The sequence below is a fragment of the Pseudopodoces humilis genome, chromosome 5 (genome assembly GCF_049639895.1).
Source record: "Pseudopodoces humilis isolate 2021_Gansu_Grassland_sample_001 chromosome 5, ASM4963989v1, whole genome shotgun sequence".
Lineage (NCBI taxonomy): Eukaryota > Metazoa > Chordata > Aves > Passeriformes > Paridae > Pseudopodoces > Pseudopodoces humilis.
The window spans coordinates 29,839,781-29,855,522 of NC_142204.1; the positions used below are offsets into that span (position 1 = coordinate 29,839,781).

The following is a 15,742-nucleotide window of genomic DNA, read 5'->3' on the forward strand; positions in this document are numbered from 1 at the left end:
AAAATTCCTTTATTTTTACAGGAGTCTCAGCTGGGGCATCTCTGGAGACTCTGGACTGGTGACTGAAATTGTTTAGAAAAGACTAATTATGTGTGTGAATTGCTGCTATGCATAAACCTGTGTCAAAATTGGTAAGACTCTGGAAAGACAAAAGTAATCTAAGATCAGGTCATCTCTAAAAATGCTGTGAGTTCACACTACCTGATTTCAGAGGGCAAGCATGTATTTCTAAATTAAAAAAGAATGTCCCTGATGTCAAGAAGGACTTATACTGGGAACATAAGAGGAATATATATGGCTTATATTCACTAGCTGGGCTAGTACCCTTGAGAGCAAATTCCCATATTCACATTCCACAGTCCTTGGACTCTTTCTGGTGCCCCTCTAGACCCAGTGTGCAATTCTTATTTTTCTGTGTTATCTTTCAGTTTGAAGTTCGTGAAACGATGGGAAGCTGTCCTGCAGCCTGTGAGAAGGGTGCTTTCCTAGCATCAAAGCGAGGGTACGTGTTGTACGTTCTGGGATGCGGTAAGGCTGGAGGGCGCAGCCAGCTTGGGTGGTTTAAAAGAACACATCTCGTGTAGTCAAGTGAGATGTGACCTTGGGAGTGCTGCTTGGGCTGCCCCTGCAGCAGGGGGAAGCCACTGCTTTCAGGAGGGCTTGTGGAACAGGGGGAGGCAATGGAGGTGTGGGAGCAGCAGCGGGCGCTGAGCTTGCCGCCAGCCTGCCACGGTAACCACGTGCCCTGAGGGATCCTGAACATCTCTCTGCTGCCTGTGCCACCTCGGGGGTGGTAAAGCCCAGGGTCCTGGTTTCACCTGACACAGTTACACACGTATTTCCACTGCAGAATAAATGCAGCACTGTTAAAGAAATACAAGGCTTTTCCTGCATAATTTCCACAAAGTCATGAGTGAAAATCTTGGTTGTATTGAAACAAAACACTCACCTAGTTGTAACAACTCATTGTCCCTGGACTGGACAAGGCACGGCTCGGCACTGTGAAGGTACTAACCACTGCTGCTCTTCTCTTCACAGGCCATTGTGTCACCTTTCAGCCTTACCAGTGGCCTCTTTGGGCTCACTTCAAATCTTTCTCCAACAAATATGGCCATATAAAGTCAGTGAATTGTAACCCCATGTAGCAAACACACTGCGTGTTTCTTTCAGTATTTTAATACAAATATATGCTCTAGAAAGGGATTTTCTCCATTTTCCTTACCTCTGCTTATGATGAATTTCCCATGAATTTTATTTGCTCTGTGTTTCTACTCTGGACAGGAAATCCTTTTTTCTTAATCTAGTTCTAAATTTTGTGGAACTTGCTACCACTCCATCACTAATGCCAGGATTTTAACTGTAGAAAAAAATGGCTTGGGGGAAAGGGAATTCTGTAAACATCTATTCTTGGAAAATAACAAATGGACCCATACTGAAACCAGTCAGTATTAAAAATTACAAAATAAATTTTGAAAAGGATATGAAGCCTTATGCTGCTTATACCAACCAAACAAATGTTAACTAATTAAGGGTCAAGGAAATCTTTTTCCTAGCATTTGTTTATTATTCAATAGAAATTATCAGTTTGTCTAAACTAAAACAAAGGTGAAGACCACCGCTGCAGCACAGCTCTGATGCAGTGTAACTCCTACAGACACCGACTTCAGAAAAACAGTACTTAGCATATTATTTGTTTAAACAAATCAAGCACATTTGAATGAGAAACTAGCAGTGTTTAAAACAAGAAACTTCAGCAGTGTTTGAAAAACTTGGTGCTAATGACTAGGAGTGTTTAAGAAACACTAATCTTTGCATGAAACTATTAAGCTCTGTTTTGTTACCATTAGGGAGTAGGAAATACATGTTTGTACAGGAGGGTCATGCTTCAATAGTTTAATCTTTTACTTGGGTTAAATTTTATTCAACATGGTAATGGCATAGTGCAATAACTGTTCGCTGTTCATTTAATTTTTCTTTGTAACTTTCATGGTCAACATTTTATTAGTTTTAGCAGAAGAGATGCTTAAAAACAGTTCTTGCAGATTTATTTTTTTAATCATCTCAGATTTTGCTGGTAGGGAGATCCTTTTGCCAAGGAATTAAACTTTGGTAGCAGTCAAAACTGGTCTTACTCAAAAAGGTAAACTGTCTCTGACCTGACACTGTTTTTCATCTTGACAAGCAGTAAAGTTGAATATAAGCACAACTTCTTTCTGTATTTATGTTTCATAGACCAGTTGGCAAAACTTCTTAGTTCTATTGGCTGTGCCAACATCTTGTATTATCTCTACACAACGAAAAACTTCGTGATACATTGATTATCACTTCTCACCTACATTATGACCCTTAATAAAGTGGTATGTCAGGCCACAAACTTCTATTTCTCCAGAAGCCATGAGATGCAAAATTGCTGACCAAACATGCTGTTTAGTTCACGCAGCTTCCACATACTTGTCACTGTCTGATCTGCCGTGTTCCAAAAGCTGTAGTTCTACACAGTGGAACTAACATTCTGTAGCAATTGTATTTAATGTTTCAGATAATTCCATGCAAAATTCCCAGTAAATCATAATTTATCATGTTTGTTTTTGCAGAACTACCTAAAGATAATAGTTGAAATCATAGGCTCCTTTTATAAGAGATGCCAGAAAGATACATAAATAACTTATTTCTCCAAACAGCTTATTATTTTTAGCATTAGAGGGTTGATTAAATACAAGAGAGATTAAAATCTCATACACAGTGTACATTTACAAATTTAAATGTGTGAATTACTCTACATAGAAAACCAAGAGCTCTTATATACAGACTACATACTATTGAAGGCTAGCAGAAACACCAAAAATATTTTTATCTGAATTTTAAGCGTATTTTGCATAGATGTGCTCCTAAAAAAAAAAAAAAAAAAAAGACAGAGAGAAAGCCCCAATACCCAATACAGATATCTGAATCTCATCTTCATCCTTCCTTCACAGAGAAGGAAAATGCATCTCCAGAGAACAATTATATGACATATTCTAGACAATAAAATATTAAAATAAGATCAACTGCCTAGTGCACATGCTTTTCCTGTGCCGACTGACCATAAGGGGAGCCTGTGAAGATTAACTCAGGTTTAGATGTCTAATTAGTATCTGTCTCAATCTTGGACATAACCTCAATTTTTATGTATTGTAGGTACACAATTTATTTCTTTATACTGGTGACTAGTGGGTTTGCTCTAGGTCAATTTTGTTATATTGTAGCATTAAAATAAATGATACATCTATTACAGATGAGGAATGCAGTCTACATCTGTTCGATCTCTCCATTTTATAACTTTGTATTGACTTTGAGGATGGAATGAGCATGTGAGAAATTACAGCAGAGAAGCTGCTAAAATTCATAGAGACTGGAGTAACTGAGACACGCAGTGCTGGCTTTAACAGGCAGTCAGTACTGTGACTTATAATGACCCACCACAACGATTTATTGTGGTACAGCAGAATTTGGACATGACAGGCGAAGTTCAGACCTATTTCAACAGCAGCAAGAGATGTGTTTCCTATAGAACTTAACAGCTGGAGGGGTGGGGAGGGAGGGAAGGAAGGATGGGTGGGCGGATGGGCAGGGGGGTAACTGCTTCCTCCACTGTAGTCATGGGGAAGTGAAACAAACTCATTACACTTGTCACATGGGTCCCCTTACTGCCTCACTCGCCACTCTTTTTTTTCCCCAGACTGGGATGGTGGAGCTTCTTTTTGTCTCTGAGACACCCTACAAAAGTTAAAGCAAACAGGCAGAAACCCTTTGACTCCCAGCTGGGGAGCTCCTTTCCCCGCAGCGGTGCCGAGTGTCACTACGCGCTGCTGCTGCCTCCCGGCGGTGCCGCGCAGCACCTCCGGCAGCACACGCCCAAGGGAAACACCCCTCCTAAAAGCACCCCAGTCCTTTTAACCTGGGCGTCATCAGAGGAGGGAGAAGGATTCTTTTCACTAAGGCACCAAGATTAATTGAACTGCGGTTGAAATGGCCCGGATTCCTGTTCGGGAGCACTGGAACAGGCTGCCCAAGGAGGTTGTGGAGTTTTCTCCTCCGTAGCTATTCCAAACGCACCCGGCTGTGTGCTCGTGTCACCTGCTGCAGGTGACCCTGCCTTAGCAGAAGCACTGGATGATGTGCTCTCCGGAGGGCCCTTCCAAACCTAACAATTCTGTGTTTCTGTGAATTAAAGCAACATTTTTGATACGTGACCGAAACAGAGTTTTCCCACAGCATGAAGGACAATCAAGGCCTGAGGAGACTTTTAGAGACACATTTAAGGAACAAAAATCCCTCAGTCAGATGTACCCAAATGTCTACTATCCACAGCAACGAGCCTAAAACGCTCTGGAACACTCAATAGCTACTAGATACAAAGCAAATGGCTAAGTGCCCAAACTTGGAAACAAAGTAGCAGAACAGACTTAACATTGCAAATTTTATGCAACTTAAGTTTTCAATTACAAAGAGCAAGGGCAACAGAAAACAGAAATCGCAAACTAACTTTCTAATTTTTTTTATTTTTTTTTTAATAGACATGGAACAATAATCAAGTGGATAAAATCTGAATTCCAAGCTTTCAAGTGAAGAGAAACAAAGACAGTTGTTTGAGACCTAAGAAACCAGGAAGAGAGCTTCAGATTACGGTGAGAGTAGTATTTTAATTGTGTCATTACCTAGGAAAAAGTAACCTAGGAAAAAGATTCAGTAAAAGAAAACACAGTAAGATTGAAAACAGCAACACAATGCAGGGAAAGATTGTTTTAAAACATCAATGCTATGAACTAATAACAAAAGGGCATAGGGTACATGTAGTGAACATGTGTTCTAGACAGTTTCCAGCCACTGGTCAGAAGAGAAAGTACTTTAAAGATAGCAACCAAGCACATCATAGATTTTTAGCTCTCAAAATGCCTGAAAAGCATCCAAAAGTGTTTGGGAAACATTGTTATTTCTACAGTGATTGTGGATGCTTGATCACAAACAGAGTTTGATAGGCAAGAACAGACAAATGTCGTAACTGAAGGTTTGTCTGTAAAGCATGATTTCTTAGCAGCATTAGGCAGGAGCAGTAAGCAAAAATATGGGGAAAACATTGGGAGAAAATAAGTTTAAATTAGTCCAAGGATATCTCTTCTTACACTGAAGTCAAATGGTGACAAATTAGGTCTCAGCATTCCAAAAATAAAAGGGACTCAATTTTATGCATTGGAAAAGAATAAAAAACTACATGAGATGTAAGCTCACTTATACACGAGTCCTTACCAGGGACCACAAACTGATGGACGTACCAAAATTTGTTGTACTACAAATTACTACAATCTATTAAAAAAATACTGTTTCTGGCAGAAAAAGCCATGCTTACGTTCATGTGATTGAACTTACAGAGTTAAGCAGCCATCCTTCAGAGAGACCCCACAGACATGACTTCACAACAGCAGATTTATTATGTGAGCAACATACTATTAATAGGGAGCCACAGTAATTTGGCTAATGTTGGCTTGAGCATGGACTCTGATATCTTATAAGCACAACAGAGCAAAGGAGCAAAATGATTTCATGCTCTGCCATGAAAAACCATTATCAGCTACCCAGCATTCAGTTAAAAATGCACTGACACTTGTTTTGTGTAAAAATTTCCACAGGTATTTAAAGGCAGTTTTTTTACACACATCCAATCTTGCTTTTTTCACAAATAAAGGATGTTCAAGGGAAAAAAGGTTGTTCAATAGTATCTTTAGAAACTAACAGTTTCTCAGCTTCTCAACTGAGAAGATGAGTGGTACTCAACTTCTAGCAAAATCTGTAGAAAAACACACACTGGCAAAATGACACTAGACTATCAGAAGAAACAAACCCCTTCCTAGGTTATCCAAATTGCTTTACAACAGAAATGCAATAAAAAAATATGATGTATATGAGATTATTTTCTGATTATTTAGAAGGATCTACTAAGAAGGCTTTATGAAGTCACTGGGATCTCTGCAGTGGCACAATGTTCTGAGCTAGCCCTTTCTATCAGAGGGCTGATGCCTAAAACTGTAGACTGGAACAAAGGTTTTTTTCCTTTTCCTGAAGGAAAAAAATGCCACATGACAAAATATTACAACAGGAAGTAACATTTATGCACTACAAACTGCTAAAGCAATGAAGTAGAATCAGACCAAGTTTTTTAGTTTAAAGCATTTTATGTAATAAAGGGTCAATCCTTCCTCCTTGGTACTCTATAAAGAGTGGTGATTACCTCGCTGATATAAACAACTTCTGCTGTGATACAGCTATTCCAACTTATGAACACAGCATCCTCACTGGGTGGTAGGTAGGGTGGGATTAAACAAACAAAAAATCCCCCCATGAACCACAAAAGCGTACAGTTCTGATATTTGAGAATATCAAATGGATGGATGATTTAGGAAGGGCAAGTTGCTGTATCTTGGATGCTAAAAACTAACCAAATTGGCCAGTTTTCCATACACAACAATAGGCTTAAATACAATCACTTGGCTGATGTAGAATTAAACATGGAACCAGGTATCTTGCAAGTGTAACAGAAGGAAAACTTTGTTTTCACAAATACCTCATATTTTTCATAAATACTATTTCATTAATACTTCAGTATTTAAGCTCACCTGCAGTTACTAGATTCCTTGAAGAAAAAAAAAAATACTATCCTACTCAAAACCATCAAACCCTAACATGTCCATTTCTAGACTTCCCATTTTGACACAAGACTTGTATGGATTCACTTGACCAATGATGAGCCTCTGACCTCTTGAATTTAATCAGAGCACTCCAGCCCTCTTACATCCTGTTCTAAGACTAGTCCATTTGGTGACCAGGAATGCACAACTGCTTCCACTGACTTCCTGTTTTGTCAGTGGCCTTTTGTTGTTTTTAGTAGAAAATAACACTGAAATCAAATTAAGCATGTTCTGTTACAGCCAAATGTGACACTTCCTATAACTTTTATTTCCAATCAAAATTAACAGCAAAGTCCTGATGAACAAGAAGTTATTTTTGCTATCGGTCTTTAGGAGGATTAGGATTCTTGCGTCTTCTATGATACCTAAAAGAAAAAAAAAAAGGTTGCAATGAATGCAAGCTGTGGACAGCCTTTATTTTTGTGGTATTTCTGCCCCCAGTGAGTGACCTGAGGTTACACAAGGAAGTGAAATACGAGATACATGAGCACAATCCATCACCACTCTTTAGATGTCACTCTGTTGTTTGTGGAGTTACATAATGCTACTCATTTCTATTGCTACATCTGCTACAAGCACGCAATAATCCCATCAGTTCTACAGCTGAATAGGCACAAAGGCTGCTGTTTATTCTTAATCCTTTGTGTGAAGTTAATTTTATTACATGGTCAGCCTTCCCTTTGGCTAAAATGATTGCTATAGAACAAAGATATTGAAAGGAGCTGTGCCAGACTTTATGTTAAATAGTGTAATATTTTGCTGAAAAACTAAAAAACAAATTCTTCAGAACAAAAAATGATCCACACTTTCCTCTTATTTATGTTTGTTAAACAAGGCAGATCCTGTCTGATCTTCATTAAAGTGACAGCTACCCTTTGGTCATAAAAGTCCTACCTTTCCATTCCTTATATCTACTCCCAAAGCAAATTAATTAGTTTTCTGTGGACAACAACAAAAAAATTTGCCTGTGTTATGTCTCCATAGCTATAAAATTAGCAGCTATTGAAAGATGGCATACTGTGGAGTGGAAAGGAGTAACACCCACCAGAATGCTGCTTGTTTACATTAGTATACCTGAATGTCCAGAGTTCCTCTTTAAGCTCAGTCATGTATATATACATCTTTCCTCCTCCTCAATTTCTGAATACGAGGCACAACAAAGAGCACTTTTCACCATTCCAAATGAAAAACCTCTACTACTCTCAAGTCTGAGAATCATCCCATTGAGGTTACTAAGGAATAGGCAATGCATGCTTCCAAGCTGTATTTGCTTATGTCCATTGAGAGTACTTTACATGCTAGATTCTGTCATGGAACTTTAGTAAATGACTCGAAGCAGTAGCTAACTGGATGAATGAAAAATTTCTACACTATTACATATTTTACCAAAAAAAGTGGCAAAGGCTACCAAAGGAGCAGTGTTTAAAAAACCTCCTTATAAAATACAGTCTTCCATTTACCCAACACTGCATTGAAAATTTTATGAAGTAGCCCAAATGCTAGAGGTACCTTGTCTGACATTACTCATCCTAGGCTGAATCTGGTAATTAAATTATTCCTGTATGTCCCTTTACTTCCAAAAGGAACAAACAAATCAAAAAGAAAATACTTACTGTCCCACAGGATACCAGCGATGTTTTGTTGTGTAAAACATTTTGCTGAGCTCTTCAATTGTAGGACCTCTACTGTTCTTTAGCTCTTTTTCATTCAATCTGGATTTTAAAACTTGATCGAGGTTTTCTTCTTTATTATTCACCGGATCTGGCCGTGGTATGGGCTAGCAAAACAGTAATGTATATCCTGTTTCTGCTTGTTTTATTTAATTGAGAAAGTCAAAAAGACAAGCTACATTAGAGTAATCTGTAATGCTATCTAACAGCTGAAACCAAAAAAATGTAGAAAAATACCTGCAACTGCACTGACTCTTTATTATCCCTGTCTTCCCACCCTGAATGAAACCACAGCAGCGTGGAGCAGATGTCTATACGTATCTTCTTACCCTAGGGGCTACAGCTGATGACCCTACCCCTAAAACCAGCATTCTTGTAGTCATTACTGCAGATCTCAATCCTACAATTCACTACCTGAATCATCAGCTTCAATTCTACTAAGACAAAAGTATCCACACTATTCCCAGTCAGAATTCATAGCAACCATCATCATTGCTAAAAATCTTTTAGAGGACATGTACCTTTGAGAAGAATATCACTTCCTAATTTTTCATGCAACAGGTAAAACCAAGTTGTTTGTTTTCAATTGGAAACGTAACTACTATTAGAAATATTTTAATTTGTTTTAGCCTTTTACACAAGTTTTTCTTGAGGTATGTGTAACTGAGAGATTTGAAAATACTGCTAGGTAATCTGCAGGCAAAAAGTGCTAAAATGATTTAGGTTTCAATGGAGAAATTTCACACTGGGTACTGCAGCAACACAGCTGCCAGCTGCAGTATTTTACTAGCACATGAGAACTGGAAATTCAAACAAAAAGTGTACACTAAAAAGATTTATCTAGGTGTTAATCCACAGCACTAGATATACTTTCGTCAATGTGAAGAACACATTGAAAGTAATACTGATAGATAAAAATCAGTATTTAAAGTTCTTTGCGGCTTTTGCAAACTCAGTGCTGAATGGAATTTAAAGTTTGTGTTGAAAATAGTAGCAGCAGTTCTTTGTATTCTCTTGCCCAGTAGGACATGTGAACCATAACCTGTGTTCCCATCATCCTCTCTGCGTAGTACCCATGTAGACAGACACTACTTTCTCTGTAGTACACAAGTGTTCTAGTGCCTTGTTCAATTCTACTAGAGCTACTGTATGCTGTGATATCTGAGCTCTTCTCACTCTGCAACCTTCCCTCAATTCAACTAAGAGTAAATTCCTCCTTGTGGCAGCAGCTATATTCATCAGTCATTTACTTCACAGATGTGCTGATCACATACTAAAAAGTATTTCAGATTTAAAAAGATGCTCAAGACTCAAACCTGTAAACTACTAAATGCCTTTACAAGAGTAAGAAATATAAATGTACACACTTGGACATACTTTTGTATGCTCATATGGAATCTCAAGTGAAGGGTGGTAGCAGACAATTGTCTTCAAATCAGATGTCACTGCAAGTTCCACTTTGCTATAAAAATAAAAAAAAAACCTCATAACTTTCAGAAGTACTGAACAACTGAGAAGCCCAAGTCCCAAAGAAAACTGGATTTGACCCTGCATTTATGAATCCTTAATAATCTTCTATAAAATAAGAGTCATAAATATTTGACCCAAACCTCCAATATTTTGTTTCCACAGTTATCTTCCTTTTTCTTTTTCAATGGAGAAGAAAAAAAGGGCTAAAATAAACTATTAAAATAGCTGGAAATATGATTTGGAAAAAAAAATCTTAAAAGACTGAAATAGTTGCATATAAAACTCTAAACAGATGAGAATAATGATCTCTAGGACAACATGCCTTCACAAGATGCATGGCATCTGTAATGAAGTAACAGCAAACAAAGCTTGGTTTGGGGTTTCATCTTTTCTATTACATAAAAAATGCTGAACAAGAAGACTTACTGAGAGTTTCATTGTGAGAATATAACTTTTCTCACTTTTCTTCCCCTTCCCATGACACATTAAGATTCCTAAAACTGTGGATGACATGAATTCAGTGTTTCTCACTATATATATATATATATATATATATATATATATATATATATATATCAGTTTTTCCTATTTCTACACAGGTTTCCCATGCAGCAGCACAAATATACCTGGACTTTGTCTGAACAAGCATCAGTGGAAATGACTACTCTAAGCTAATTTTGCTCTTCCACAAACAAAACTGCAGGGGAACTGGGGTCATCAACATGTTTATAATGAGTCCTGAATGACTTTTCATTATATTGAAACTGGATTACATTACATTAACTTCACAATCATTACTATCATTAATTTTTACTTCAGCTAAAATCATTACATATATCCCATATTGGCAATAGATGTGTTTGATACTATAATATGATGACTTCACAACAGAGAGTTGCCCTGGAATAAACATTACATGAAAAGGCCACACATCAAAGCACGTTTACATACCAATTGTAGTCTTCAGGGAGAACTGAGAATGTAGATTTATGGCAAGCATGATACACAGCTCCATCTGCAATAAAAACCCAAGTAAAGAACTCTGATGTAGAAACAAGCAGAGCTGTACCAAATTAAGAATATTTACATTTTCAATTTTCATTCTGTTTCAAGTCTTAATCAGGGATAATAATCATATTCAGTTTTAGATTAACATAACCCAAACACTGTCTAAATACAAGCTCATTTTAGTACACAGCTTTCTAGCAGTGCAATAAATACAAAAAAAAAAAACCAAACCAGTATGCAGGCAGCTACAACCTATACTTACCTTCCTAGCTGTACTGTTTTCCTGAGTAAAATCACTGTATGAACAAAATACCTATAGAATTCAACATTAGGCAATATCTTTTATATATGTAAAGAACATTACCTTATAGCTTAGAGGGAAGATCATAATTTCAATCACAGAATATTTATTATAAAGATCAAAAGGAGGGGGGCTCTGACTGGATATGTAGAGAAATGTTTTCCTCATGAGGACAGCCAACCAGGGGATTGAGACCCAGGCAGGTTTGTGAGTTCTCTGTCCTTGGAGATTTCAAAGACTCCGCAAGCCCAGAGCAACATGATGTGACTGCAGAGCTGACCCCGCTTTGAGCAGGAGCTTGGATCACAGACCACTCCAAGTCCCTTCCCCATGGTTTGATTCCCATTTTTTTAATAGAATAACTTAGTTTGGAGAAGACTTTTAAGATCATAGAGTCCAAACACAAGCCTAATATAAGGTGTCCAATAGCCCCTCACATGGGAATCATCCTGTAGGCATTACTTTCCACAACAATGCAGGTATGCATGCCTCAGGTGGGCGTGGGACATGCCTGGAGCTGATTTCCACTGAGAACCCACTTCCTTTATTGCCGGAACATGACACAAATCCATGTGGAAGTTTCTGTGTCCAGTGAAGCCTTTTCAACAACTATGCTTTTAGAACAGAACTGTGATCACAAGAAACAAGTCTTCACATGTTCTGAGCTTTCTCTTAAGTCATAAAAAGGCATCAACTTTATCTGGCATTATTTTATTTAGACCACCTTTTAACACAAATAGGATTCTTCATGGATGCTCCTGACAGAGCAAGAGAGCATTCATTGTGTCAAGACTGCAAAGGCTGAAAAAACCAAGAAGAAACTTTTGTTTGTAGCTATTTTCCTCTCAGAAATATTTTAGATGCAAATTCTTAAAATTCAGAGTTACTGTTAGCACTTTCACACTTCAGTTCTTCTAATGAAACTGTTCTTAGGTATTAAGCAGTCAAGTTTTGGCAAGTTATAAGTATTTCTTCCTAATTTTTTTTTCCCTACCTTGCCCACCTACCTCTAAAATGTAAAATGTCTATTCTATTTTCTCCATTACTGTCTTTTGTACCACTTTTACTATCTTCCCTATGTCTTCCTATTGATGTCTAAAATATGGACAAAAATCTAAGAAATAGTACTGTCTGTTTCTATTTGTTCTCTGTTTATATTAGGTAATGAGAATTTACTATAGCCTTTTCTCACCACTTTTCTAAGTCTGAAAAAATAAATTTAAATCTTCAATCATAATCAGTGGTAAAAGGGGTAGTATTTACAAGCTAATCTATAAATTTGGGGAGCATCCTATTTGGACCATGAAGGCTTTAAAAGCACAAAAAGAGAAAAAAACAAATAAAGATATCCTTTACTATTAGAATAGAACACAGACTAATAGACTAGATTCTGTTCAAATAGAAAAATCACTTCCATGCTTCCATTACTTTAAACAGTACAGGAAGAGGCTCTCAAGGAACAAATTTTAATATAGGACCTCCACAATTCCACGTCATTACTTACTCTGCAGTGGGACCTGCTTACAGGTTGCTACTGAACGCATCCGGAAGAGGTGGGACCATGCAGATCTAAGTGACATTGCCATGCTGACAGCAGAGAGGAAACCAGTCCTGGACAAGATGGAACTCAAAGAACTCTTTTTCTCTGCAGAACACCCTCTGAAAGAAACCAGTTTCATAACTATTCAGGCTACAAAAGACTAACAATTAAATTTCTTTTAAATCTTAAGGAAAAATAAAATCTGTGCAACATAATTCTTCATTGTCAATTGTTTGATAATCGTTGTGATAAGAAGTCCTTATCACTTAAGATAATGATACCTGTCTCCTTAATAGTCAAAAGTAGCACAAGACTTTATTTACTGAGAGTCTCTGAAGGTTCAGCTTAAAAGAAAAGCTCCCATGCCTGTGTATTCTCACAGGCTTTTCTGTTGGTACTCACCCACCTAAAATTTGCATCCTTCCTTCTGCACGCTCCATAAAATAGCTCATGAAATGTGCTTTTCTTGTTCACAATATAAATATCATCACCCAGTACAAAAATAGAAGTACTTATAAACTCCACTTGCTGTAGTGAAAAACCTCTCTAAATGCAGCTAATTGGTTTCATCCATCTCAAAAGCAATACACCTAAAAACCCAGAAACACCATTTAGAATATCTTAAATGTTATCCAAAATTTCGCAGTAGCAGAAAGACATCTTATGTTTTCATTGTCTAGCGAAAAATAATTGCTTTAAATAGAAACTTATAATGAAACCTAGAAAAATGTAAAAGTTTAGGGATATTAAAAAAAAAAAGTTTAGGGATCGAAAAAAAAAGAAAAAAAAAGTAACAAGAACTCTTTAAAAGTACTTCGTATTTTGTGCTTCAAAACATCACCAGAAATGTGCATTTTCCAATTTCGACATATTCAGCATTCTTTTTATCTGTGCCAATGCTGCTCAAGTTAGGGTACCACCAACACCCACAGAGCTGCTCACAGCTTGGCCTCAGAAGCTCATTAACAAAAAGGGTGCGAGGAACGCGGCGGATCTCGGTCCAAGGACAGGGGTCAGGCACCAGCCCGTTCCCAGCCCCACCCACTGCGAGGACCAGCTTGAATGGCAACATTCCCATCCCTGAGACAGGGCACAGGAAACTCCGACGCGTGTGCCAGCAACGCGCGGGAACACGAAACCTGAGGCACAGAATTAAAGAAGATATTTAGCATTTAAAAAAAAAGGTCACTAATCCGTCAAAGCAAGCAACAGAGTACCCGTTATAACAGTCCTGAGCGCTCCGCACAGGGTTCAGCCCCTCCGAAAGCGCGCAGAGCCTCTCCCGGCCTTACCCCGCGCCAGCCCCGCCGGCGGAAGCGGCGCCGCACGCCCATTCCGGCTCCGGCGGCGGCTCAGCGCGCGGCACGCCGGGACTCGCAGTGCGGCCCGTGAGGGGCACCGGCACCGCCCTCAGCCACCTCCCCTTCCGCCCTCAGCCGCTCCGGCACGGAGCCGCTCCGCAATAATGTGGTGGTTGGAAGGGTAGGCCGGGCCGGGGAGCAAGCGGACGCACAAACACAGATTCACCGAATCAGTTCGGTTGGAAAAGACTTCTGAGGTCGTCCAGTCCAATCTTTGAGCCATCTACACATTGACTCCTAAGCCACGGCAGTAAGTGCCATGTCCTGTCATTTCTTGAATACCTCCAGTGATGGTCAGTCCACCATCTCCCTGGGGAGCCTGTTCCAATGTTTAACCCTTGTTCCTGTGGAGGAATTTCTCATGATGTCCAACCTGACCCTCCCCTCCCTTGAGGCTGCTTCCTCTTGTGCTGCTGTCCACAAAAACCCTGATTCATTCCCTGGTGTGCAACAAGTCAATAATTAGCCACTGTGGACAACACTGTCATAGGTTGTCCAACCCCCACCTCATTACAACCTCTTTTCAGGTAAATTGTAGAGAATGACGAGGTTCCCCTGAGCCTCCTCCAGGCTAAACACCCCCAGCTCCCTCAGCCACTCCTCATAGGGACCCTTGGTCAAACACTCACTGCTCGCTCCCCTGGTCCCTGTGCTGGGAGGCTTTTGGGACCTCAAACCCACAGTGAAGGCACTGGGGCAACCTCGTCATTGGCAGCAGCTGTTCAGCTGAGGGAGAGGGCACAACTCCCCAGCAACAGGCAGCAGTGCACCTGCCGGTCCTGGGAGCGTGCCAATGTGCCACAGTCTTATATTAGCTGCAAAATAATCCCCTCTAATCCCATAATTCAGAGGAACATTTCTAACATTATTGGTTATTTCACAAGCTTGCAAGCATAGCCTGCTTGCTTTCCAGGTTAAATTACACAGTTGGCTGCAGTAGCTTCCTCTGTTCAGTCAGCCAGATCTTCACAGTACTTGTAATGCTCTTCCACAGGGAAGGCCTGTGGATTTCATGGAGATGAAATTGCATGTTTCCAATATTCAAGGCATACAGAAAACTCACCTGAATGTCCCAGGCAAACTGCTGCTCTGGGGCTACTTGCTGTACTTATTTCATAGACTGAGTCGCAAAGTGTTTCAAAGACAAGGTTATATTTACACAACATTGATAAAAGACAAGAAGACAAAAATCAATTGTCTGACCTGCTGCTCTAGTATCTGTAATGGCTCCAGCACTTTAGGCATTTACACATCTATGAAGCCTCTAAGTCACATCAGCAGACTGTGTCTCCATTCCTGCCACAGCATTACCCTTCTGGAGACTCTTGGAGTGTCTCTTGAAAGGCTGCAACCTCTTCCAGATATCTTCCAATGATTGCATGTTTTCTGGTCATTGATTGTGGTACTGCAGTTTTGTGCTGTCATCAGTGAAAACCCCACAATTTCAGCAATGTTTAACTTTGGTCTGTAGTTGCAGAGTTGTAGTTACACTGATAACTTCCAGCAGTATAGCAGAAGTATAGCCAGAAATCAGTAGTCAAGAGCTGACCACTCCCAGTAGCATTGACAAAGATTTCTTCTTGAATATTTTTCTATACATAGGAAGATGGAATTCATCCATTTTGGGATTCCCTGCAATATTAGATTCATTACACCATAGAAAAAGGGGA

General features: G+C 39.2%; 2 protein-coding genes across 13 annotated transcripts in view; one reads left to right on the forward strand and one right to left on the reverse strand.

The window, feature by feature from the left end:
* Positions 1-12,926, forward strand: part of LOC106628036 (uncharacterized) — a 23,630-nt gene extending 10,704 nt beyond the window's left edge. For 5 of the 11 annotated variants that reach the window (XR_001331238.2, XR_001331237.2, XR_015772545.1 and 2 more), the window contains 4 exons: positions 22-131; positions 429-502; positions 4,557-4,667; positions 12,699-12,926. Coding sequence is in view for 7 of the 11 variants with exons in the window: in XM_088055537.1 (XP_087911663.1) it covers positions 22-66 (45 nt within the window). In the remaining 4 variants the exon portion in view is untranslated. The other 6 variants (XM_014249029.2, XM_014249034.2, XM_014249030.2 and 3 more) reach the window with 5 other exon arrangements.
* Positions 6,970-14,816, reverse strand: MRPL42 (mitochondrial ribosomal protein L42). 2 transcript variants are annotated; one of them, XM_088055538.1, is made up of 6 exons: positions 14,702-14,816; positions 12,676-12,830; positions 10,814-10,877; positions 9,770-9,854; positions 8,336-8,499; positions 6,970-7,087 (listed from the first exon to the last, which is right to left on the reverse strand). In XM_088055538.1, exons 1-6 carry the CDS (start codon positions 14,779-14,781, stop codon positions 7,042-7,044), a joined length of 594 nt encoding a protein of 197 aa, XP_087911664.1. In that variant the 5' UTR covers positions 14,782-14,816; the 3' UTR covers positions 6,970-7,041. The 2 variants fall into 2 exon arrangements, with proteins under 2 accessions (XP_087911664.1, XP_014104511.1); XM_014249036.2 differs by lacking the exon at positions 14,702-14,816 and adding an exon at positions 13,114-13,453.
* Between the last annotated feature and the right edge of the window lie 926 nt (positions 14,817-15,742).